At 35.3% G+C, this 26,210-nt stretch overlaps 1 protein-coding gene across 1 annotated transcript in view; it reads left to right on the top strand.

Annotated features, from left to right (window-relative positions):
* RIT2 (Ras like without CAAX 2) overlaps positions 1-26,210 on the top strand; it is a 288,645-nt gene that overhangs the window by 67,351 nt on the left and 195,084 nt on the right. The window contains exon 2 of the mRNA XM_028524669.2: positions 1,828-1,884. Coding sequence (XP_028380470.1) covers positions 1,828-1,884 — 57 coding nt within the window. The remainder of the gene's footprint in view (positions 1-1,827; positions 1,885-26,210) is intronic.

A 26,210-nucleotide genomic window follows, 5' to 3' on the forward strand; every position in this document is an offset into this window, starting at 1 on the left:
TGGATGGTGAGGCTGTTCATCACATTAGTTGCATATCTCTTTGTTTTGAACAGGGTGGAGTGGGAATATCTTCATTTTATTTTTAAATTTACTGAGTCTGAGCTATCTTTGAAATTTAGTTGATGGACTAGTCAAGCCAATCGTTTATTATGGGACGGGCATCTGACCTCTGTGACAGTAAACCAGCTGGCGACTCAGCAGAGGAGACTGCTATTTTAAAACCCATGAGAAACATTTTCCAAATTCTCCTTGAGTTCCACCTAATACACATGCTGCTTTCAGTTTGTTTACCTGAAATATGCTCTCTGTAAGGTATGTTGATTTGCATTTCAAAAACTCGCCCTCAACTACCAAACTGAGTAGTACTTTCATCTGGAGTCTTCCTTTTGTCAGTGCAAAGACAGGAGGAAAACAGCGTTAAAATGTAAACAGAAATTCTGTTTCACTGGCTCAGGTTCCATTTCTTTTTATTTCTCAGCAGTGTTAGCAAGGCTAGTGCCTTGTACAGGTTTGTTGAATTTAACTGTGTTCCCTGCTCTGAACATTAGCTGAAGCATGTACACACTGTCAAAGGGAACCAGAGCCAAACAGTAAAGTGGTAAAAATGTATTTTATTCAGGAACTATTTCAATGAGGGAAAAGAGAACGCATTGTAAAACTGGACCCAGTTCCAAATACAAGGGAAAAGGGGGGATTTATAGATAAGGAGTAGGGGTGGGCACTGTTGGATGGAAAATTAAGAGGAGACATCAAGAGCAGGGGGAATGCTTGCTGAATGAACTTGAAAGCATTCTTGCTGAAAACAGGACACCAAGAGTTACCCCAATACATTTAATTACATTTTTTTAAAAGATTAGAGGATAAGGAATTTGATCTGATATTGAGAGTAATCAGATATCAAGGATGGGAGAGTCTCACTAATCTAATCTGAGCAGGATTCTTGCTACAAGCAAGGTATACTAGCATAGCAAGGACAGGGACCAATGTCAATGCCTTGCTGAGAAGAGGGCTCAGAGGAGCGTGACTCACGTTTGGTCAAAAATAGAGTTCTCTCTCTGTCTGTCTCTCTCTTTCAGATATACACACACACAGAGGGGGAAAAAAAGGAGAGAGCTGTTATACACTATTTTTTCCCCAAGTTTGTGTCTTTATTTCAGAATGCCCCATATCTGCTAGTAATTAGTAATGAAAAGTTACATGAGGAAACTTTACAAAAGGAACATTGAAAATGTATTATAAATATATACATTTAAGAAGAATGTAGAGAATTTGTGAGATACCAAAAAAAATAATAAAAATTAAGGGTTCTGAATAACATGGATTAGGCAAATTAAAAGTGGCAGACACTTTCAAATGTGAAAAAGGTAAGGATAAAAACTGATATAATAGTTTATTACCAATAGAGACCTCAGAGATTATCTTTTTATTTTGAAGATGAGGAAGTTAAGTACCCGGGAATGTATAGGGCCTTTAGTAAAAAGATCTTCCCAACCAATACCAGCTGTTTAACCAGAACAAGCACAAAAGATCCTACCTCTAGTTTACATTCCCATTATATCAAGAGCCTTCTTATTTTATTAAAATACACGTAAAATTTGACCATATTTATTCCAGAGAATTATCTGGCATTATTTTTCTCTGTAGGTACATGTTTTTCCTCTAGAGCTTTTTCTTATCATCATCATTTTGTGGTTCATGTTGTATAATTAGTTACTCACAGAAATAAGTCACTCATTAGAACCTATTAAAAGACTGATGGGGTACATTCATGACTATCTTATTGAAAAATTGGTGAATTTTTATTAAATTGAATTTATTTTTTTTCAGCAATGACGATGCAGTTTATTAGTCATCAGTTTCCTGATTACCATGACCCCACTATTGGTAAGTAAAAGCCTTTTTTCTCCTTTAGCTCAAATAAAGGCATTCTAAATAAGGGGCTTATAAATATTGTTGACATCAATGGAAAACAAATATGTTGTACACTATGACTCAGTACAAGCACACATTAATACATAATATATAAGCTACCACAATAAGAGCTTCAAGAAACAATATTTGTCCTTCTTGCCATGACCTCTCATATTTCCCATTTTATTCTATTTTTGATCAATGATGGTTGAAATACATTAAGTTGATGTTGATTTTAGGGTCCAGTAATGGACATCTACTGCATAATGAAAAACTATGCTCTGGAAAACATAACTGATGTGACCGTGTGTTTTTATTTGGTTATTTGCTTGCTTTATCAGTGTCTGGATCTTGCATTACAGAAGTAACTATGTTAATGGTGCCTTTGGAAAGGACTCTAAGTATGAATATAATTTTGTTCACCACCCTCATTTTGTAGATGAGGAAACTGAGACCCAAAGACTCAAAATATTGTTAGAATAAAAAATCCAGCCATATTTCATTCTTCCATCAAATTTTCTTGTTATCACATCACTTGGAAACATATTTTCTTCCTCAATCAAAGCAGAAAAGATGTTTTTAAAACTGCTTTACTCATTCAAAGAGCTACTTTAAAGAATCCGTTGAAAATTTCCAAGCAGAGTCTGTCATACCATTCATTTAAAAACACATTGGCATTGAATACACATAAAGCATTATTTCATGGCCTAGAAAAACATAGCCTTTGGGCCCCTCATGTTTGGCTGCTTGTTTAGACTGTGAGTTCCTTTGACTATGCCTCCTCCCATACCCATTTTATTTACTCACCCTGAATATGTCTTACCCTCACCTACAATGGGTATGATTCTCATCTAGAAATTTTAATTCAAGGTTCTACTATGAATATAAAACATCATTCCATAAATAATTGTATCTCTTCCTGCAAATCCTTCAGGATATGTGTTTGAATATTACTATTGAAGTTTTAAAAATGTACTTATTTTTAAACTTCCCATAATTCAGCAAGACCTCTTCATCAGTTGAACTGAATTAGTATAATTTAAGTGCGGGCAATTAGTATGTTGCTAATCAGAAAGCGCTCCCCAAGGAGTTGAGTTTTGTATCTGAAGCAAAAAATAAGCACTTTGTAAAATTTTAAAAGTGATTAACTACAGTCCACATCTGATAATCCTCTAAATCCATTTCTTTAATATCTTGATTCTGGAATGTTGGTAACTTGCATAACCTATTATAAGTTATAGAAGAGGAGAAACCTCTGGGCAGAAGCTCTGGATTTTTTATCTTGTTGGAAAATTTGACTGTATAATATATCATTTGTGAAATAAAAAATCATTCCATATTTTCCATCATTATTTAAGCTTTATATGCACTGCTGTTTCAAATACCTGCCTTTTACTCACTAGACTCTCACGTGTAAAGGCTTGAGTAGGGCAATATATGTGAATAAGTCATAAATGGCTCCTTCAAGAGGAATAAAGGAGAAGAATGTAATGATGGCTCCTTTAGGTATCCACGAAGCACATTCATCATTTGAGATCCCATATTGACAAATAGCTGAAGTCATACCTTTGTATGATTATAAATAAAATAGCCTTAGGAGTTTGAAAACAGAGATACAAAGTTGTTGATTACTTTGAATTTGATTTTCCCATAATTTCATTTCTTGGCATCTCTAATGGAAATATTTGTTAGCAATTTTCCATTGGTATCCTGCTCTAGGCAGGCGAAAGTCCCAAATAATTTACTTTTCCCCTATCCAAGCTACATAACTGTAACTCAGTCTGGCTGACTTAACGATCCCTCAAGAGGAAATTCATATTAGTACATTTTGAAAATCATACAAATTAGAGAAGAATATACCTATCAGAGATACTTATTTCTAAATTATATAGTAAATGACCACTGTTCAATCCTTGTTCATATCTCTTTGTCATCCTACTGACTGACGTTTTGAATAGTTTTTCTCTGAAATCTTTCAAGGATTTGTATGGTTTTATTTTTTCCCCATATTCAGCTTAAAATCATTTTTTCTTTCAAATACACATCAATTCTGAAAACTTAGGTTCCCTTTAGGATTGATTAGAATTAGGCATATTATCTGCTACCAACATTCTTCCTAAAGAAGTAATTGCTCTCCTTGTATACTGGCAACATTTTCAAAGTCAGTAACCAGTATTGCCTAGCTTCTGTAAATCCACAAGAAAATACCTATGAAAGGGATATTGGAAGGTATTTATTCTATTCTTCCATGTGAGAAAACCTCACTCAAAAATTAAGTTCCCTATGAAGATACGAAATAGGAATAAATTTAAGTTTTAATTTAATCTTTAAAATAGATTATCCCTAAGTATTAAACATTGTGTTAGGTATACTTTGCTTTTTCTATAGTAAAATCATCAGGGAACTAATAAGAAAAAACATTTTGATCAAAGACCTTGAATTCTAACCTTTTATACTAATAAATGCGCATGTGATTTTTAATTAAAAATAAATCATTAGAGGTAAGCATCATATGCAATTAAATGAACAAAATGTTTAAATGCCTAATATTTACAAAGGAATCTGTTTATCTTCAAGAAATAGAAGATTAAAATAGCACAATTCAAGCCTTCGAGGGATTTTTATTTCAGGAAGAGAAATTAAGACAAACACACAAATATTTATAATATCTCTGAAGTCAGTTATTACTATAAGAAAGGAGCAAAGTGCTAAGGTGTTTTCAAAGAATGGAGAGTTCAGTGACCTTCTCTTAAGTTGCATTTACTGTGATTTAGGATCACAGCTTCCTATGTGTTTTAAAAGCTAAGAAACCCCTTCCCTCAGGTCTACAATTCAAGATCCTTTGGGGAAGATTTTCTGAGAAGTCTGAACTTAAAGACTTTTGAGAAAATTATCTAGGACAGTTTGTTTTGATATGTTCTTTTAACCCAATTGTAACTTGCTTGAAATTAAAAGTCTTATTGTATTTAATTCTAATTTAATGTGAATTATTATATATCAAGCTGTTAAGCTGTTGATTTCTTTTCTGCAATAGAATATGCTGTCCCTTTCACAAAAAAACAACCATATGTGTGTGTGGTTGGCAAGGGGAAGTAGAGATTTGTCAGGGACTAGATCTTTAAAGATTAGGTAGGACCAGCTAGCAGGGGTGTCCAACCTGTGGCCTACGCAGTCCAGGATGACTATGAATGTGGCCTAGCACACAATCATAAGTTTACTTAAAACATTGAGATTTTTTTGTGTGATTATGTGTCAACAATGAATTTACCATGTGGCCCAAGACAGCTCTTCTTCCAGTGTGGCCCAGAGACACCAAAAGGTTGGACACCCCTGAAGTCTATAGCTACAGTCCTGTACTCTTCTCTGAGATGAAAAATGAATATTTTAGAAAGCCTACTTAACTTTTACATTTAGGTAGCTCCAGGGCAGACAAAAGTAAACACGTCCCAACTTTAACTAATAATTGATTATCCCTACCTAGTACGCTTCCTTCAGGATTCTTTACGATGGTAAAGCCCTTCATGTACCAGGATCTCATGCCAGAAAACCGACAACTCCTTGTCGGTTTCAACTAACTCCTTGTCGGTTTCAACTTCTACATTAAGTCATTCACCACTCTGTTGTTTCTTCCTTCTAAAAATATCGTGAACCTGTCCCCATCTCTCTGTAGCCTCTGCTGCCTTCTTATTCTTAGCTGGCCCCATTTTCAGTTTGGACTAATTCTTCTAAATGGTTTTAACACAGAATCCAGAAATATTTGTATACACAGAAACTTGGACTACTGAACAATTCCCAATGCTATAAATTATTTTTAGAATGAAGAATAAAGCTCCAAGAATGGGGCCAGTATTCTCCTGGTCTTGTTACCCTTGCTTACACACTTGCCAGGCACGACCCCTTTGTGGAGCTTCATCTGCAACCACCTCCATTCAAAGTCACAAACTAGCCAAACCCCTTTCTGCTTTAGAACATTTTTGCACATATTTGAACCCAGAATATTCTTTACCTGTCTTCCCTGCATTTTGCTTGGTTAACTCATACTTTGGTCAAATTTCAGCTTAGTATTTCTTTCTCAAGAAAGCTGCCTTTGAGAGTATTATGCTAAGTGAAATAAGTCAGAGAAAGAAAAATAATGTATGGTTTCATTTATATGTGGAAGCTAAAAAACAAAATAAATAAAATAGAAGCAGACAACAGATTGAACTAAAAATCAACCAATAAAAGAAAACCCCTTTGACTATCCAAAATAAAGTAATTCCTCCTTTCATGCATTCTGTCAGAACCTTGAATACTTCCTTAGGTATCATTTATCTCCATGTAAGTGATTTTAGTTAATTATCTGTTTAATGAAGGTATCATGAGGGTAGGAACCCCCAATATATTATTCACTAGTGTTTCCCCAGACCTGATGAGAATGCCAGGCATATTATAGTACCTCCTTTCAGATTGCCAGCCCGAGTGCCAGCCTAAAAACCAAAGGGTCACCTGTTTGATTTCTAGTCTAGGGCACATACCAGAGGTGCAGGCTAGGCCCCCAGTAGAGGGTGTGTGGGAGGCAACTACACCTTGATGTTTCTCTCCCTCTCTTTCTCCCTCCCGTCCTCTCTCTAAAAATAAGTAAGTAAAATGTTTTAAAAGAATTTTAAAAAATAGTGCTCAATAAATACTTGTTGAATAAAAATGGATGAACAATATATTTCTAAGAAAACATTTATCATTTTTAGATTTAGCTACAGTTAATTTTAGAGTCTGAGAGAGAAGCTAAACTAATCAAAGCTGTGCTAGTTGTCCTTAGTAGAAATTCCTTATGTATATTCATGGCTATTTTGTAACCAAAAATAGTTACCAGAAGCTTTCTTTGAAAAATTAAAAGTACTATGATAATATAAGTTATTATTTCTTCTGCTTTGTTTTTTATTCTCCTCTTCTGCTTCTTCCTCTCCATTCAAAAATCATTCATGAACAAATATTTTGGGGGCACCATGATAATTCAGGCATTGTACAAGGCACGGGAATTAGTGGCACATAAAATTAGGCAGAAATGTGTTCCTCATTGATCTTCCCTGCCTAATTTTATTTCATATTTTTAAAAGCTAATCATATTTCTTTATCTAGAGTCCAATTGTCTCCTTTTCTCATTGCATTAGGATGACTTGAGGTCATTATATAAGGATAGCAAAATTTGATTAGAGTAAACTGGCCTTAAAGGGCCTATTCAATATTTTCTTTTCTTTTTTTTTTTTTTTGCAGGGAAAAAAAAAGCCAGCTTTAACAAACAGTTCAGTAATGTTGTCACTTTATTAACTTACCTGGCCATACATTTATTCAAGTACTCCCAGTGTCCAGAAATTCAAATGAACAAGAAGTTTCTAGCTATAGCTATGTAGCCAATTTTCAAAGAACACATACTCTTGTAATTGACTCAGCTGTGAATGCTTTTCTTCTTTTAGTGTTTAAACCTCCAATTTCACTTCCAAGGCATGAATACTGCATAATACACTCATTTGAAAGATTTATATTCTTCCTGAGCAATTGGTAAGAACTGTAACAAGCTCCACAGGGACAGAATAAAATGTCATGTATGGAGTTAATTCTGCTTGAATGATTTGGGAGGCTTGAAAAACAAGGACCTCACATGAGTGGCAAAGTACACGAACAGTGTGGACAGTTCATCTGTGGATAGCGCCGTGTCTAATGATTGGTATTATACCACACTGCATGAGCATGAAGAATATTAATGTGAATAGACTGGTATGGGACTAATGCACCACATTAAGTGTATATTTCTTAGTATTTCTGGTGGGATACAAAGTCCCTAAGCTCAGGATTTTAGTGTGTTTGAATCACACTGAAATGGCCTGCTCAGTGTCTAAAATGGATACTATTAGAGTCACTTTGTGTCACTCGAAAAATCCCTGTTAAAATGTAAATTCTTAGGGGAGAGGTAAAGCCCAGAACCATTAGGAGTCATTTATAACATTAACATAGATTAATGTATTCGATTATTCTAGTGAGCCAACCAAAAGCCATGGTCTACAGAGCAGCACTGGAGAGAGAGCATGAGACTTGGAGAAGGGAGCGGGTATCACTACCAGGTAGAACAAAATGCTACAAAATAATTCTTGAAGAAAATCAATACTTACACATAGAAATTGAAAAATTGCATTTATTAGTGACTTTGGAATGGTGAACATGATAGAATAAAACAAAGAAAATTAGGTATGAACCAGAGAGATCAGAAATGTATTCTGACTTCACGCTCGCCCCTGATTTTCTTTCCTGACTCATCCCATAACACCCTTTAGTTTGCTGTGCTCCGGCCACACAGCCATGTGCCAGATAATTTATCATCTTGGCCTCTTTGCACTTGATTATCCCTTGGAACACTCTTTTCCTAGACACTCACAGAACTAACCTCATTACCTTCTTCAAGTCTTTCCTTCGGGTTCAAATACCTACACTGACCACCACCAGACTCCTGATTACACTTGCTCTCATCTATCTATTTTTCTCATAGCATATAGCACCATCTTACTATGTAGTTACATCTGTGTCCCTTAGCTACGACATAAACTCCACTAGGGTCACTGAAGTTTCCCAAAAACCTAGATCAGTGCGTGGCTCATAGCAGATGATCAATAAATTAGATGGGTGGATGTCTAAAGTACTCATTGGCCCTTCAACCTTGAATAAATTAGCATATATTGCTGACCTTTCCTCATCTACAAAAATTAGGTGATGACACTATTTCCTATAATTGTTTTGTGAGATAATGTAGAAATATAGCTATAACTGCTTCACACTCTGCACAAGACTAACGGAATATTATGACTCCTCAGAAATCAATTGAACTAAAGACAAAAATGGTAATAAGAAAAGCTGTTAAGAAAACTCCACCTAGCCCTGGCTGGCGTAGCTCAGTGGATTGAGCGCAGGCTGCGAACCAAAGTGTCGCAGGTTCGATTCCCAGTCAGGGTACATGCCTGGGTTGCAAGCCATGACCTCCAACAGGGCTAACCCCCAGCAACCGCACATTGATGTTTCTCTCTCTCTCTCTCTCTCTCTCTCTCTCTCTCTCTCTCTCTCTCTCCCTCCCTCCCTCCCTTCTCTCTCTATAAATAAATAAATCTTTAAAAAAAAAGAAAACTCCACCTAGATTTCAATCTATTTTTGAAGGCCCAGAGAGGATGGTGAAGTAACCACAATGACAATTAACTTATAATGATGTTACTGTTACCATCATTACAATTATTCAAAGCATGTATGATTATATTTCCTGCTGCCATACTTAAATATAAAAGAAAAAAATCATAATTAGAAGTCCCTGATTTAATAAAATAAATTTAAAATCAATACTGGATATGGGCAGCATATCTTCTCCATGATGGCTCTCTTGTGTGGAACTAGAAAAGTTGCCTGTTTGGCGTTGAATCAGTAAAAAGGGAGTTAATGGAACAGCAGTTTTAGTGATAGGCTAAGCACGCAGGGCACATCCATCAGGGCTGCACTGTTTTCACTGAAGGCTACACAACGTTTCCTTCTTAGCACCAGCATAGTCTGCGAGTGAGATCATTCCTGGAAATAATCGAAAAAACACCTGCTGTTTTCTCAGCATTTATGATAAATCAATCACCTTCTGAAAGCATGAGACATTCATTGTTGATATATGTTAATACGATCTTATTTCTATCGAGTTCTGTTGGTTAGAGGTAATTCCAATTCTCTCAGGTTGCTTTGCCTATCGATATTATGGCTTATTTCCATTCATTCTTCAATGAATAATTAATAAGCTGGATACTTTTATTGGATCTACACTACAACAATGTAACATCAGAAGGTTAATTTGGGGACACACTTCACTTGAGTTTCATCATATGTATTTATTTGATTTGCAATAATTTTTGTGTGTAGTCAGGTTTTGCTAGCTCACTTGCTATGGCTTCTAGAAATACTCCTACCTCTTTAACAAAAAAATAGATAAAATTTAGAATATGAAATTAGGAATAGGGCTTTAGAAGTGACCCCGGCAATAAGTAGCCCAAAAGCTATAGCTTCATTAGTGTCATGGTCTCCTGGTCTCTGAGGTGCCCTATCCCCCCTTCCTACCCCTGAAAATGTTAGGAACAGTGTGAGGGAAAGAGAGGCAGAGTGAGAGGTGATGGTAGTCTGAATCAAGTGTGGTTACTTGGAAGAAAGTTCACATATCACAAAATAGTAATACTGAAAGTCTGAACTATACCATGTACTGTTTTACTCTTATAGTGTTCATGTGTGTGCATGCAGAGAATTATCTTCTTAGTGTCATCCAAGTTAATATCATTATTGATTCATTATAAGCAATGTAAATATTATACAGCTAAAAAACAGTCCTACCACTTTGCAGATGGAACTCTACCATCTGATTCCCAGCAATGTGGGAAGATACCTATATTTTTACATCTGATTTATTGGATGCATTTCTTCACCTCAAAAGCAGAAATAGTAATTTCCTTACCACATAAAGCTGTTAGAGGGTTAGTTGAGATAATGGAAATAAGGTGTTTAGCATAGATATTAGCATACTGCAGTCATTCCATAAATATTAATACTGTTAGTACTAAATAAATAAATCTTAGTACTAAACATTGCTGTTGGAGGAGGTCATCAAGAGGACATGACCACCGGTTAACCCATGATCTTGACCCAGGCATTAGGAAGCTCCTCACTCCCTCCCCTGTCCAAGGAATGAAGGTTCTACCTAACCACCCCCCCTCCTATAGCTGGGCCATTTCATGGATGCAGCCTTGAAAGAGCAATATATTTCTGAAATCGTCTGGATGGTACACATCACTGAGCCCCATTAAGGCCTCTATGTAAACTCCTAAGAATTTGGTGAATGGGGTGATCTACTCATCTTGTGGCTGCCAAAACAAGCCTCATGGCCCTGGATGGCATGGCTCAGTGGATTGAGCTTGGGCTGGGAACCAAAGTGTCCCAGGTTCGATTCCCAGCCAGGGTACATTCCTGGGTTGCAGGCCATAACCCCCAGCAACCGCACATTGATGTTTCTCTCTCTCTATCTCCCTCCCTTCCTTCCCTAAAAATAAATGAATAAAATCTTAAAAAAAAAACAAGCCTCATAAGTAAATTCTCTTGTATATTAAATGTAACACTTACCAATCTGGATTAGCCTGTGTCTTTCTTCCATTACTCTTTTTCCTTCATGTACAGGGGCCAATTTTTGAACTAACAGTTGGTGAACCAGCCAGGAGATATAAGAAATGAATATTGAGAAAGAGGTATTAAGGGGGAAATCCTGACTCAGCAATGACCTGTATGGGGGAATGGTGGCCTATGTCTTAGATGCATGTAGGCTATTCTTGAGTACAGGGACATGCCAAAAACACCAGCTTGTTAATTTGAGGAACTCTATGGAAGGAAATAAATGGCTGTGCAGTGGGCAGACCTCTATTGTAAGAAGTTCAGGTGTGACTGATACCCAACTAGAGTCTGAAGCTTGAGTTAGAAAGTTGAGAAAAGAGCTAAGGTAATAGGAAGACATGCAGTTGTCCACTAATCTGCAAAGTGGGAAATCAGGATAAGTTGGAGACCTTAGCATGATGTTTTGCAAAGCCAGAAAAGTACAAACTGCTGTGAATTAAGGCCCCAGAACTCGTGACAAAGTCTGATGGAGACAGGCACTAAGAGGTGGAATTTCTGGCAAAATGGAGAGAGCTAAGAAAAGGATGTTATTGTGATTGACAACAAAACAGGTAAAGTGCTCCATGCTAACCCACCACTAATACAAAGGAAACGTTAAAATAGTAATTACCCTAGATTTCTGATAATGGAGATATGAATATACCCTGAACTCCTGGGAGCAAACAAGTTGCATTCTTTCTCTGTTCCTTGGAGATATAGTCTTATCATGTCTTTGAACTGTAAGTATCCCAGAAGATAATTAAAACACTACCTACAATTGCCTGAGACTGAAGGAAAAAATGGAATAAAAAAGGCTTTTTAAAATATAGACTGCTATAAAAAGCTTTCTTGCCCCAAATCTAGACCCTAACTGTTACATTATGTCAAAATAATAATATTCTTATAATTAGTCTTTCAATAGTTTTCAGGTAGCACCATAACCATGGAAACTTTTAGTTAACCATCTGTGATGTTGACTATATCTGGGAGCTGATTAAAATTATCTGTGGTCAACCTAAACAACTAGAGACATGCAATGATTCTGTCGTTACATCTAAATGTAGATGCCCTTGAGGACAAAAGTATGCTAACAACAGAAACACCTCTCAACATTTTCTCTGCTTATTCAATGGTTATAATAAGTAGGCATTTAGTATGAAGTCAAATGACTTGTATTTATATTTTGTCTTTTTATCAGTAGTTTATTTTAAAGACATCTTTAAGTATTCTATTGGCTCTCAATAAGCAATCTTTCATAAACAATTAGAGACAAAATATTCGTACTTGTATGTCCTAAAAATTGGCCAATTGCTGATAAATGCAATATATGAAATGAAAATAATTTTAAATGTACCTTAAAAGAGTTAAAAAATTTACATTCACCTCCCCTAATTCATGCATTTTTAAAAAAGGAAAGTTTGACTACATAAAGAAACATTTAGAACTGTAACATATGTCTTGGCATTTTCAAACTTTTAGAGTCATTTAGAATCATTTACCCAGTGTCATATGTTTAGAAATTTGTAGAACTAGAATCTGTATTTGTTTGACCCCCATGTCCGAGTATTTAGCTACTGCCTTCTAATTTATGGCCTCTTCAAATGGAATCTTTTTATTAGTCATGGCTGATTCTACTTAATGCTTTTAATTGAACTAGTGTAATTTTAACTACTATGTTGAAATGATTTCTGGAGAATAAAGAGGTTGGCATTTTGACATTTCATATCAAAGTTGTCCATATCAGCATGTGTTTACTCAGCGTGAAATGAAGACATAGAAAGAGACATTTAGAAATAGTTGGTTAGTTTGATTCATGTGAATAATCAAACTAAACATGTCATACATATGTCCATGTCCTCTAATTTGCTTTCTTTGATTAAAGACAGACCCACAGTGGGATGGAAGCTAAAATTAACTATATGGAAAATCAGTTTGAAAACTACTGAGTACCACATACCAATGTGAGAACCTATTTTTCTGTTAGAAGACAGTTTTAAATATTTAATCTTTTTTATTTTATTAGTCATGTTATAGTGACAGTAATTCAATTTTCCAGACATGCATTTTATTTATGAAGGTCAAAGGTATTTGCCAAGTTACTTGAAGTTAGAATAATACCCCATATATGAAAAGTTGATTCATCTTTATGCTTACTTGGATATCTGAATATTTTATATAATTAAAAAAGCCCTCATTTTGTTTATATTCAGAAGTTAGATGATAGCATTTTAAAAAAATCAATATTCCTTTTTTTAAGGTCCTGTGCATCTAGGAATAGTGAAATCTTCCTCAATTGGAACAAAATTAGCTAAAGATTCCCATCAGTGGGTATATAGAGCCATAGTAGACCATTGTAAGAAAGGCCAGGGCTACAATGATTAGCTTGTGGTTGGTGCTATAACCTTAAATTTTTATATATCATCATGTGCCATGCACGTTAGCCTTATGCCAACTGCATTAATTTTTCAAGTTGTATGTTTCCATTGAGTTACCCCTTTATCCTCTCTTCACTATCACCCTTTTATTTTTTATTGTATTTTTCATTACCATCTAACCCCCTTATTCCCTCCCCCCAATCACCACACTGTTGTACATGTCCGTAAATTCTTTTTCCTTTTTGCTCAATCCTTCCACCCCCTATCCTCCCTGCCCTGAGCTGTCATTCTGCTCTCTGTCTATGAGTCTGCATCTGTTTTGCTCATTAGTTCAGTTTGTTCACTATCGCCTTTTTACAGAGTTGTTTATACTAGCTATTTGCATTTTCCAAACTCCTACTCACTTCTCAAGCCGGTCTAATCTGGCTTCCACAACTGATACTTGACTGAAGAAAGACTAAGTCATCATTATGCCTTAAATCAAAATGACGTTATTACTAGTCTTCCTTTTACTCAGCTTCTGAGGGATAACTGAAACTGTTTATGCTCTTTGAGGAGTAAATGCCATCTTCCTTTGTTTTCTTCAAAGTCATAATCTCCTGATTTCTTATTTATTTTAAGGCAATCCTTGGCTGTCTTTGAAGTCATTTTTCTATATTTGGCCATTACATTGAAACACTGCTCAAGGCTTAATCTTAGACTATCTCCTTTACTGTTGGCTCTGTCCCCTGACAATCTCTCCCATTATCAATCTCTCCCATTATCAATATGCCGATGATAATTAGGAGAATTTATCTTCTGATATCTGGACCTATGCATCCAAGTGGTTATTTGACATTTCTATTTAGATGTCCTGATATATCTCACATTTGTTTCAGGTTGAACTCATGACCTGACCCCTATCAAAATTGCCCCTTTTGCAGCATTCGTTGTGTGAGTGAGCACAATATTCAATACAGTAATGCAGTGAGTCAAGCTCAAAAACTGGGAGTCACCTTTGACCTCTCTTATTTATCCTTCATGGCTATACCATCACTGACCCACTGATTCTAAATTCTAAATATTTTTAAATACATTTTTACTATCACAACTGCTACATCTCTTTCTTGAGTTAATGCAATAGCCGTCTCACTGAGGTCACTATGTGCACTCCACCCCTGTGCCATCCATTATTTATCGCCATTATGCAATGTAAAGTAATAATTAAAAATAAACTATAATTATATAATAGTGCACATCTATATTAACTCCCCCAAATTTAAAATATTAAATCTTCTTTTAACCTTTCATTTGCAATATCCCCCTGACTCCAGAGATAATGACTTGTATTCGTTAGGAAGATATACTATGCCTTCACGTAATAGCATATTAGGAAAAAAGGATATAATATTGCTTTTATGTATTTTTAAAATTTATTTATTTATGTTTTTATTTTATTTTTTATTGTTGCTCCAATACAGTTGTCCCAATGTTCCCCCCGTTGCTCTCCCCTGTCCTGCCCACTCCCTGCTCCCTTCATCCACCCTGTTGTCTATGTCTATGGGTCCTTCATACAAGTTCCTTGAGTAGATCCTTCCCTGTCTTTCCCTGTTTACCCTCTCCCCCTTCCAGGGGCTTTCATGTCTTTTAAAATATGTATTGAATCATGTGTAACATTCCAAAACTTGTCATTTTAAATCCAAATAATGGTGAACTGGTCATGTGTGTACATGGAGGACTTGTCATCACATGAAGAGCTACCTTAATCTATTTAGCAAATATATACCATTTTGTGCTGTATACATCATAGTTGTTTTGCTGTACATTTATAGGCAACTTAATTATACTAATTTCTAAGTTATGGATAATTAATTTTTAGCCATTTCCTAAGGAAGGACAACTTATTTATTTCTGGTTCTCTCTTATATAGACAGTAGCACAATGAATATTCTCCTTGGGCATATATGTATTTTTATAGGGTACATTCTGATAAGTGTAATTGCTAGGTTATAATTCATGTGAATTTTATATTTTAATAAAAATTTAAAAATTACCCTTTGACAAGATGCAAAATTCCATGACAGTAAATGGTAGTTTATAATTTTTATGGCTTGCCTAACACTTAATATTTACATTAAAAATCCTTTGCCAAGTGAATAGAATATTATATGTCGTATTTTTGGTTATTTTAAACTTTTAAAATAATAAAATATTATATACAGAATGTGTACAAAATGCAAAGCACGGCTCATTAATTACCACATAGTAATCACTCATACAACTGCCACACAGCTAAACTGGGTACATTGTCAGTACCTCAGAAGCACCCCTCATGCCACTCAGCAAAGACTGCACTCTCTAGGATCCCAAGTGTCCCTCACTTTCTTAATAGTTTTAAAACTAAAGAAACATACCTAAACATTTGTCATAGTTCAGACCATTTTCTAATACTTATACAAATAGAATTGTTCAGTCTGTATTATTCTGCATCTGGTCCCTTACATTCAACAGTATGTTTATGAAATGTATTCATGTTATTTCACATAGCTATAAGAATCATTAATTTTTGTTTATCTAGTTTATAGCACTGTGCAGATTATTGAATGTTTTATTATTATCTATATAAGTAACATGCACTGGCTGATGTAGCTCAGTGGACTGAGCAAGGGCTTGCAAACCAAAGCATTGCCAGTTCAATTCCCAGTCAGGGGACATGCTTGGATTGTGGGCCTGGTCCCCCCAGTACAGGGCATGAGAGAGGTAACCCTCCATTGATGTTTCTCTCCTTCTCTTTCTCCTTCCTTTCTCCTCAATCTAAAAATAAATAAATAAAATATTTTAATGTATATGAGAATTTCCTCCACTTAATCAGATCATTACTCTTCTTACTAGATTAGTCTAATCCACTTTTCAGTCCAATTCATATCTTTTTGTGTTTAGTGGTATATTTGGACTCATTCCTGCTATCCTATTTTGTGTTTTCTACTTACCTTGATATTTTTGACTTTTATTCCCACTTCTCCTTTCTCTTTTTCTTCAGGTATTACTCAAAGTTTTAATTCACTGAGGGTCTCTTTCTGGCAGAGTTAGGGGATTATTTATTATATTCTTAGAAACCTGTTTACTGTTTTTAATTATTTCTAAATGGTTGGGAAGGACTGTTACATACTTCATCTTAAAATGAATGTCTCCATAGTGTTTTCTTTTTGATGACTCATATATGATCATATCTTCATATATATTCACACAACACATACACACATGCACACATATACACACATATACACCCTTCTTTCTGCTTAAGATTTTTCAGTGACTGTCTTAGTCATTTGGTGCTGCTGGAAAAAATTACCGCGAACTAGGTGGTTTTAAATGACAAATGCTTACTTCTCACATTTCTTGATTCTGAATGTCTGAGATCAGGATGCTGGCATGTTCAGGTTCATGGTCAATGGCCTCCTCCTAGTTTACAGATGACCTTTTTTTGGCTGTGTTCTCACATTGTGGAAAGAGAGCTAACTAGTTCCCTGGTGCCTTCTTATAAGGGCACTAATTCTACTCATGAGGGCTCCACCCTCAGGACCTAATTACTTCCAAAAGGCCTCATTTCTAAATGCCATCGCATTGGGGTCAGAGTTTCAACATATGAATTTGAAGATGGGCTTGACCATTCAGTCCCTTGCAATGACTTTCCTTGGCATTTAGGAGAAAGAAATTCATATATCCTACTAAGCTGTACCTGGGCTGCTCTTTGTCAACCTTTCAAGCCTAACAAGGTGCCACTCTCTCCTTTGTCTCTCTGCCCTGAAGCAATACTATCTTTCCTTCTGTAGTAAATCTCAGTGCCTTTCCTCTACCTACAGTGCTCCTTCACAAAGTGACCTATAAGTTTAAAATACATTCTTATGCCTTGCTCTACCTCTGCTTCTGCCTCCATTTTCTCTGCTTTGCTTAGGTACATCTATTCTTATTTCATAACTCATTGAATGTGTTACCTCTTCAAGGATAAGTTTCTGTACACTCTTTCAAACATGAGTCACCCTGTCTTCATGAACATGATTATTGGTTTCATGAACATCTTTTTTTTAAAGATTTTACTTATTTTTTTAGACAGAGAGGAAGGGAGGGAGACAGAGGGAGAGAAACATTGATGTGTGAGAGAAACACCAATCTGTTGCCTCTCACATACTCCCAACTGGAGACCTGGCCTGCAACCCAGGCATGTGCCCCGACTGGGAATAGAACCAGCAACATTTTGGATTGCAGACTGGCATTCAACTCACTGAGCCACACCAGCCAGGGTGGTTTCATGAACATCTTTGCATTGAAAATATCAGTGCCTTTCCCAGTAATGGAACTTTGAAGAAACTCAATTTGTATCTGGTGAATGAATTTAGATATTTTATATTTAGTTGTCAGAAGAAGCTTAATGACTCAGATATGGCAGCATTTCATATATCCAGCCTAGAGCTGATGAATTTGAAGAAACTAGAAAAGACTTAAAAAAGTATTCAAAAAAAGAATCCTAGGGTCTCTTGTCAAAGTCAGTTTACCCTCTTGTTATTCATCTACAATTTTAATACACCTATTTTTTCTACTTTTCAAGTCTTGAGCATTATATACCAAAAATTTCAGTAGAATAATAGATCATAGACATGGTCATTCTTATGTTACCAAAGTAATAGCTTTGAAAGGAAGCAATAAGTCAATAAAGGTGAAAGAGGGAGTAAATCAAAAAAATCTAATGCTTTGGGTCCAGATAATACAGAATAAAAGTTATGTTACAGAAATGTTTCAAACATTTTGGCAGTATTCTGAAAATATCCTTGCTGTCTTGGCCCCAAATAATCACACGTTCTTCTGTATAGTTATAGTTTCCTTTTCTGAGTTCATCCACAAACACTAAGAAAAATAAATTTTGTCAATGGATAATGAAAGTTTAACATTCCGCCAATAAGAATAAGAAACTGCAAGAACAGTAATTCTTAGCCCTGGTCCCCAGACACTGTATCACTAAAAATCACTGGGAAAATGAAAATGATTGGTATAGGTTTGTATTCGTCACACACATGCACGTTAGCTGGCTAGGTGTATCTCATACTCTATTTGCTTTAAAAACCAACCAAGCAACCATTATGGGTGATCACACAATAGTGTGACAGTTTGTAACAAAAGTACCAGAATCATGCACTCAAATAAGATTGCTTCCTTCAAAGTCATCATGTTGAATAGCCATTATTTTAGTGATGTTGCAGCCTTTGAAAACATGAGTGCATTGTGTGCACATGCACACACTGGACAGGTTCACTCTTAAAGAAAGGGCTTGAGTTGTGGGACTAGGGGGTGAACTAGAGGATCGGTTTGGAGGAGTGCATTTCATACCAAAAACGATGTGTGCCAGTGCTTCTCCCCCCTTTATTGTGGCTTACATTCAACTAACATTGGAGCTTATATGTCAGAACTCAAATGTTTATAAGTCAATAATCTTGGGGTTAGTGTGTAGCACCTTCATGTGATGAATGTTTTTTAGGACAGTCTGTTTTGAGCAGGTTACTTAACCTTGTGGGGCCAGAGTTTCTTCAATTACAAAAGTTGATTAGTATCTGTCTTGTCAAAATATGGCAGTGTAATGAGGACCGATTCAGATGACATATGTGACTTGACATTGTAAACTATCAAAAGTCCTAATCTAAAAATTACTTTAGTATATATTATACTGTATAAATATATGCTAACTTTTGTCTATATATAAACTAACAAATAATAGATATATTTAGCTACCTTATCCCTGGGAAATGGACTATAAAAAGTAAAGCCAATAAATAACACTTTTTGAGGAATGATACTCTAAAAGTCAGGAATGGGAAGAATAAAGATACTAGCATTTACACTTCTGTAAGTTTAACTGAAATATGAAAATTTGTTATTTTCCTGTAGGTCCTCAGAAGTATAGTGTACAAATCTTCCAGAGCAAATGATCTCTATCTTTTAAACAAGATGGCTCTATTGTATATCAATTGAAGTTTAAAATGCAACTCTGAAGAGGTCACGTATAGAGAATACTTTTCCCATTGAAAATATACTATGATTTTGATTTATAGAAGCAAAGAGAATAAGAGAAAGGAAAAGCACTATCTAAAGGCAATGCAATGTTTTTCCATTGCTTTGCAATCCAGTAAATTGTAATCAAATAGCCTTGACCTTTATACAATAATGTTCAGTCCACAGTAATGTACATTTTTAGACCACACCATATAAAAAAGAGAAATGTGATGAGCATTGAAAATCCTTACATTTTAATATTAACCTCAGTGCAATTGGTGTTGCTTATAGCTGAGCTCTTCCTAACACTCTCCTGGGTACAGACTGAGTTGAGCACAGACAGAGGAAGAACGGGCGATTACCCACTGAAATGATTTCTAGGACACCAGAAAGCCTGTTGGGCACTAAACCATCTATAGCTTATACAGTCTTTCATTTGCTATCAAAGTGTTGATGTTCCCTATTAAAACACAAAAGTATATTAAAAGGTATGTGAATCAATACCATTGAATATTACAAAGAAAGGGCATTCATAATACACAATTTTTCTAGAATTTCAGAAAGCAAAAACAATCCCTCTGAGTTAGAAAAGGCTCGAGAAAGCACTAGACACATAATACTGGAGCTGACCCCTAAGTAACGTTAGGATTAGTGGTGGGGAAGGGGAAGTATTTATGTGTTTGGACAGAGTAAACAGATAAAATGAACAAGTACATGTCGATGGAGTTTAATGTAAATTTCTTCATTAGGCCTAGGAATGGTTCATTTTCAGGATTAAAAACTCTTCTTTGCCTGATTTTAATTTATTTTATTTCTCTGTAGCAAATTTCCTCAGTCTAAATTCATTTGAGACACAATAAAATAAGAAATGGGGGAAGGTTATGCAATTTATGCCAGACATTACAATTCGCCCCTCCCCATCCCCAATTCTTTTCTTACCCCACTCTGGTCCCTCTTTCTTTCCTCCAGCAGCCCGAGGGACTTGTCTGTCTCTTGCTTTGCATTGCACTAAAGTAAGCACACTGGCTGGCACCTCAGGTTGTTTTATGGGACTCTTGCCTGCCTCTCTGATCCCATGCTGCACCCTGTCCCACTCTACCCCTTGTCCATTATTCTGTAGTCAACATCAACTTTATGCTATATTTTGAACACACCAAGCTTGATGCTACCCTGGTACCTTTACCCACGAGTTGTTTCATCTACCCAAAGACTCTTCTACCTATGTTCCTTGGCTGAGTCACTTTTGTTATTCAATTATCATCGTAAATATCTTCTGTTTAGAATCTACCCCTCTATCTTTATAAGATTTTCTGCATAATACTTATTAATATTTGCTATTTTTCTTGGACACATATTGATTCATTGTGTATTATAGGAACAAGGCATTCGTCTCTCTCTCTGAGCTGTATCTTGGGGACACAATTGCTTGCAAAGCAGTTGAGTGTTGCCCCATCTTTCTCACCAACTGATGTCAAGGTGAACGTGAGGAAATGTTCCAATGACAGCACAGTTACCCCTTTATTTATTTTGTATTTCATTCCTGTAAAACTTACACATAGCCTGGAGTTCTGGTATGTATGCATGTTGGTGCATTTTGAAATAAAAAATATATAAGTTTCTTCAATTAAACTGGTAGTGTACCCACAAATATACAGAACCAGAACCAAGATGTCCAATGACCATTCTTCCTTTGAAATAAAAATGCAGCCAGGGACTTCCATTGAAATTCTAACCATTTTTTAAAGAAACACTTTTATTTGCTTTTCAAGAGTTTGTAATTATTATTAATGACTCCAACCAGAACAAATAGCTGCAGAGGAAATGAAATAGTTTTAGGATTATGCATGAGCTGAAAAAATTGTCAATTAAATTGAGATGATATGAAAGGCAGAAAAAAACAGAGCTTAATTTTCACATTATGCCTGAATGTTCAAGGAATAAAAATTTGCAAAGTTCAATCAAGTTGGGAGAGGCAGAAAAAAAGAATGAAATATAATGGTGAGAACACAATAAGGTACCTCTTCAATTTCCTCATTATAAAGCCATTTTTACATTAGCTCTCTTCTATTGGAAGACTAACGCCTAATTCAAGTTCAACAGCAATTGCTCATTATGAGGAGTTCCTTACAAATCCGCAGTGTTTTCTTCGGAGACTAGGGATGGAGGTTGTGGAGTACAAGTTTGCAGGGTGACAAATACTCAATATTGATTAGTTGAAAGCTTTGGTCTGAGTAGTAAGGGGAAATATTTGTTGATGCATGTTTTAACAATTAATTATACTCACAAATGGAAAACAGTTTCTAAATTGCAGTGGATATGGTTGTTTCTGGAACAAATGAACTAGCATAATGTATACAGCGCGGAACCACTTGGCAACAGCTGGGAGAGAGAACCGAGTCTGGTGGTGGGAATAAGGCCAACATGACAGAGTGGGTGAAACTGGACAATTTCCAAGGTGCTCATTAATCACGTGACTAATCTGAAAATGAATGCATCATGCAAATTAAAGGTGAAAGTGACTTCCTGGTTTGGAGAGATACCAGCATGTGAAATCGTGTGGCTTCTTAACACGGCATTAGGCAGTGTCACAGCATGTGTCAGTGTCACACTTTAATTGGAATACGATGGTGGGCGGAACGTGCTTTAGAATTAAACATCAATTTCCATAAAATTTAGTCTGGTTAAAATGGAATCCAGTGATGCAGAGAAGCATTTCTGAAATTGTCTTTAATAAGACCATGGAAATATTCAAATTGTTCAAAGAAGAAGTGGGGAATGGTTATGAGAATATTCCACCGTCCTACTGTCTCCATACGCCAGCAACGACCAGCTTTCTGTTATCTGACACCTCACTTTTCCTGTGGAAGTTTATATTGAAAGTGGAAACATTTTACCTGTTTAAAGGAAGTCGGCTTTTTCCCATCCCTGCATAGATGGCATGAGAATACACAAGAAAAATTCTTTTTAATTTTATTTTTATTTTATTTTAATTTTTTTTTACTTTTTTATTGATGTTCAAATACAGTTGTCTCCATTTTCCCACCACCACTTTCCCCCGCCCTACCCATGCCCACCTCCCACCGGCAATCCCACCCCTCCTTTAAGTACAAATTCTGTTTGGGCCATTTTGTCTTTGACCTATTCATACAGCCAGTCAGATGGACTTATTACAAAATCTAGCTGACATTTTCTTGCACTTATTTTCATTCTGTTAAAACATCAATAACATTACATTTTCTAAAAACTTGTTTTTTAACCAAAATTTTTACCAGTTACTCAAATGTCTGAGACATTTGAATGTCTCAGATTAGATTTAGACCAATTTGAGATTCTTTTCTGGCATTCCTATCTAATTCATATTTTGGAACAAATATTAAATATTTAAAATTTTTAACATTTGAAGATTATTTGGAATTGTGGAAGTTTAGTACATTTCCGACGGAATCCAGTAATGCTTTGTGTTGCTTTCTTTATGTTTTTAATTTAATATCTTATCTAATCTCCACAAAACTTTAACAGGACAGATGTAATCCCTATATTTTGTAATCAGTTAGGAAAGCAAGCTCCACAGAGACCACAGACTCCTCCGGTTTCCACAGAGAGGACCTGGGATTTTGTGAATCCTTTGCTTTATATATTTGTTGTAATAAAAACACATCAATGCCACTTGTTTAAAAGAGTAAATCATTTGTTAAGGTGATATTACTGCCTTTTTATAAATATTTTTTCCTAACTACAAGAAAAGAGATTTATACAAAATTATCTAAACTTTGTTTCTCATAGCTGGTGGAAATACAAGGTATGCTCAGGGGGTTGATATTGAATGGTAAAATAAGGTTTATTTCATAATCAAATGAATGATCTAGATAAATGGAGTAACCAACTTTAGCTTCTTTTTCTTTTTACTTTGTATTTCTGTTTATTGAGACAGCATAAAACATGGTATAGCTTAATACATTATTTAAAGGATGACTCCTAAAAAGGATTAAACTTTGACACGTACCTCAAAAGCTCTCCTTGTGCCCTCTCCACTACAAGTAATCTCTGTTTACCTTTTATGAAAACTTTTTCTGAATTATCTTTATATTATCATCCAATTCACTGTAGTTTAGACATTTATCTGTGCCTTACCCAAACTCCCCAAATATATGTTGTATCTGTATATGTAGATACATATAATTGTATATGTATAAAAATTTATGTATATATACCTATTATACACACACACACACACACACACACACACACACACATCTCCATTTTATCACTTTGTTCCCAAGCAATACATTGCTTTAAAAAAACACATAATAATTGTCCTCTGGTGTCATTCATTGTGTAGTTTAGTTCATTAGTCTCCTCTCTGAACTTCCTAAAATTTGTAGTTGGTTCCCAAGGTTTAATCAGATTCAGGTCTGGTATTTTGTGAGGGATCAACTTCATATGTGGTGTGCACCCTCAATCCAAAGGCACGTGATATCTGCCTGTCTCTGTGTGTGGTAACAGCCACTGGTGCTAAAATATCAGAGCCTTAGTTCAGTAAGGGTTTCCAAGTGGTGATAGTTCAGCTCTATCATTTCTACTTTACTTATTATTTGGAATGTTTTATAATGTGAATATTCTGTCAAATGCTATTTGTTTACCCAGTAATTTGGTTTGTATAGGTATGGCAAAATATTTACTTGAATCTTTCCCTTTTGTTACCAGTTTTTAAAATAATGAGTTGATTCTCTAGCATCCTCTGAAAGTGACCAATTATATTTTTATATAATTATTAATTTTTAGATTCAAACCTATTTGATGGGCTTTATTTCATTGCAGTCATTGTTCTTAGTTTATGTTGCACCATCTCTTTTCAAGGGGACTCCTGAATTCTCTGAACACATTAGCCTTAATTAGTGTCTTTCTTCTCTCTGATACGGCAAGATGTTCTAGGGTTCTGTTGCTCATTTCCCGGCACAGGACTGGACACAGCCATTTCTCCAAGGAGCCCTAGTGTATTTTAATGCAAAAAGGTTATGTCAGACCAAATTTTGTGTGCTGGGAATAGTTATTACTACCGAGTGATCAATGTTCCTAGATGTTTTTAGTGGATGAAGCTGGGAAATACAGTTACTACAAGTTCCAAATAAAATTCTGCGTATGTTGGCCCTATTCTCCTCACACATTTTTTTGCAGTTGTAGTATATTACTGTCATCAGAGCATGTAGTCATTAGACATGGTCCCTACATCAAACTATGCTGCATGTAAATATCATATAGATGCAATGTGTATCAGCGTATATGTCAATGTCTCCACAGTTCCTTCTTTATTATAAAGATAAAGCTTATCAAAACAATATTCCTAAGTTTTTGCATGTTGATGATAGTTTGTCTGTTGCCTTTATACTTGAAAGTTAGTTTTCAGGATATAAAATCCTTGGTTCATATTTTCACAATTACCTAAAACATATTACTCTGTTGTTTTCCTAATAAAAAGTAGTAAGGCAACCTAATTTCCTTTTTATTATTTTATTCATCTTTTTGCCTGCATGCCTCAAGAACTTTGTTTAAAAATTAAAGTCCATTGATTTTATGAGGTCTGCATTGGTGATGGTGATTCTGGGTTGATTACCTAAGGTACACAATCTATCATTTTAATATGTAATTTTGAATCCTGTTTTTTTAAATTTCAGAACATCATCTTGAATTATAGTTTTTACTATTCTCTCTCTTCTCATGCTTTGCTCTTCTTTTTTGGAGGCTACCATTATAATCATTTTGGAATTTTTGTATCTGTCTTATATATTTGTACTATTCTTGAATCATTTTTATTTTCATTTTCTTCTTTTTTTGTTGTTGTTGTTCAATTAGTTGTCCCAATTCTTCCTGTTACTCTCCCCTGCCCCACCCACCCCCAACTCCTACAGTCAATTCCCACCCTGTCATCCATGTTCATGGGCCTTTTTATACATGCTTCTTAACTAGACTTTTCCCCTTCTTCTCCCTATTATTCCCCTGCCCCTTCCCTTCTGGTCATTGTTAGTTTGTTCCTTATTTCCATGTCCCTGGTTCTGTTTTGCTCCTTTGTTTGTTTTGTTTAATAGGTTCCACTTATAGGTGAGATCATATGGCATTTATCTTTTACTGCCTGGCTTATTTCACTTAGCAAAATGCTCTCCATCTCTATCCATACTGTTGTGAAACCAAAATAATTTTCTTTTTCTTTATTTTTTTGTTTTATTTTACACTACTTTTAAGGCATTGTGTGTATTTACTCTGCATTTTTTCTCTAGTTTTATATTTCTGACATAATGTGTTCTCTCTTAAGTTCTATCATGTTACTTCTGAGTTCTAGTTCTGATTTGCTATTTAATATCTTGTATTATTTTTAGTACATTGTAAATCATCTAAACATATTTAGTAATATTTCCAAACGTTGGTATGGGCTATCTTTCTAGCATACTGTTTTTTTTTTGTCTATAGGGATATTACTTTCTCCTTATGCATTTATTTTTTTGCCCTACATTTGTATAGAAATTGACTTCAATCCTTCTATACATTTTTACACGAAAGTGATTTTTCTGAAATCTTCAAAAGAAGCACCATTTAGGATAGTTTTTCTATCTTTACAACTGTAAAGCACAATCTTTTTGTTCAAGGCTTATTTTTGGAGCTTCTGTTTTTGTTCTTTTCCCTCACTTTTATCTAAACCTTCTTTTCTTTTGTCTCTATTAAGGCTGTCAT

This window comes from Phyllostomus discolor, chromosome 9, assembly GCF_004126475.2.
Source record: "Phyllostomus discolor isolate MPI-MPIP mPhyDis1 chromosome 9, mPhyDis1.pri.v3, whole genome shotgun sequence".
NCBI lineage: Eukaryota > Metazoa > Chordata > Mammalia > Chiroptera > Phyllostomidae > Phyllostomus > Phyllostomus discolor.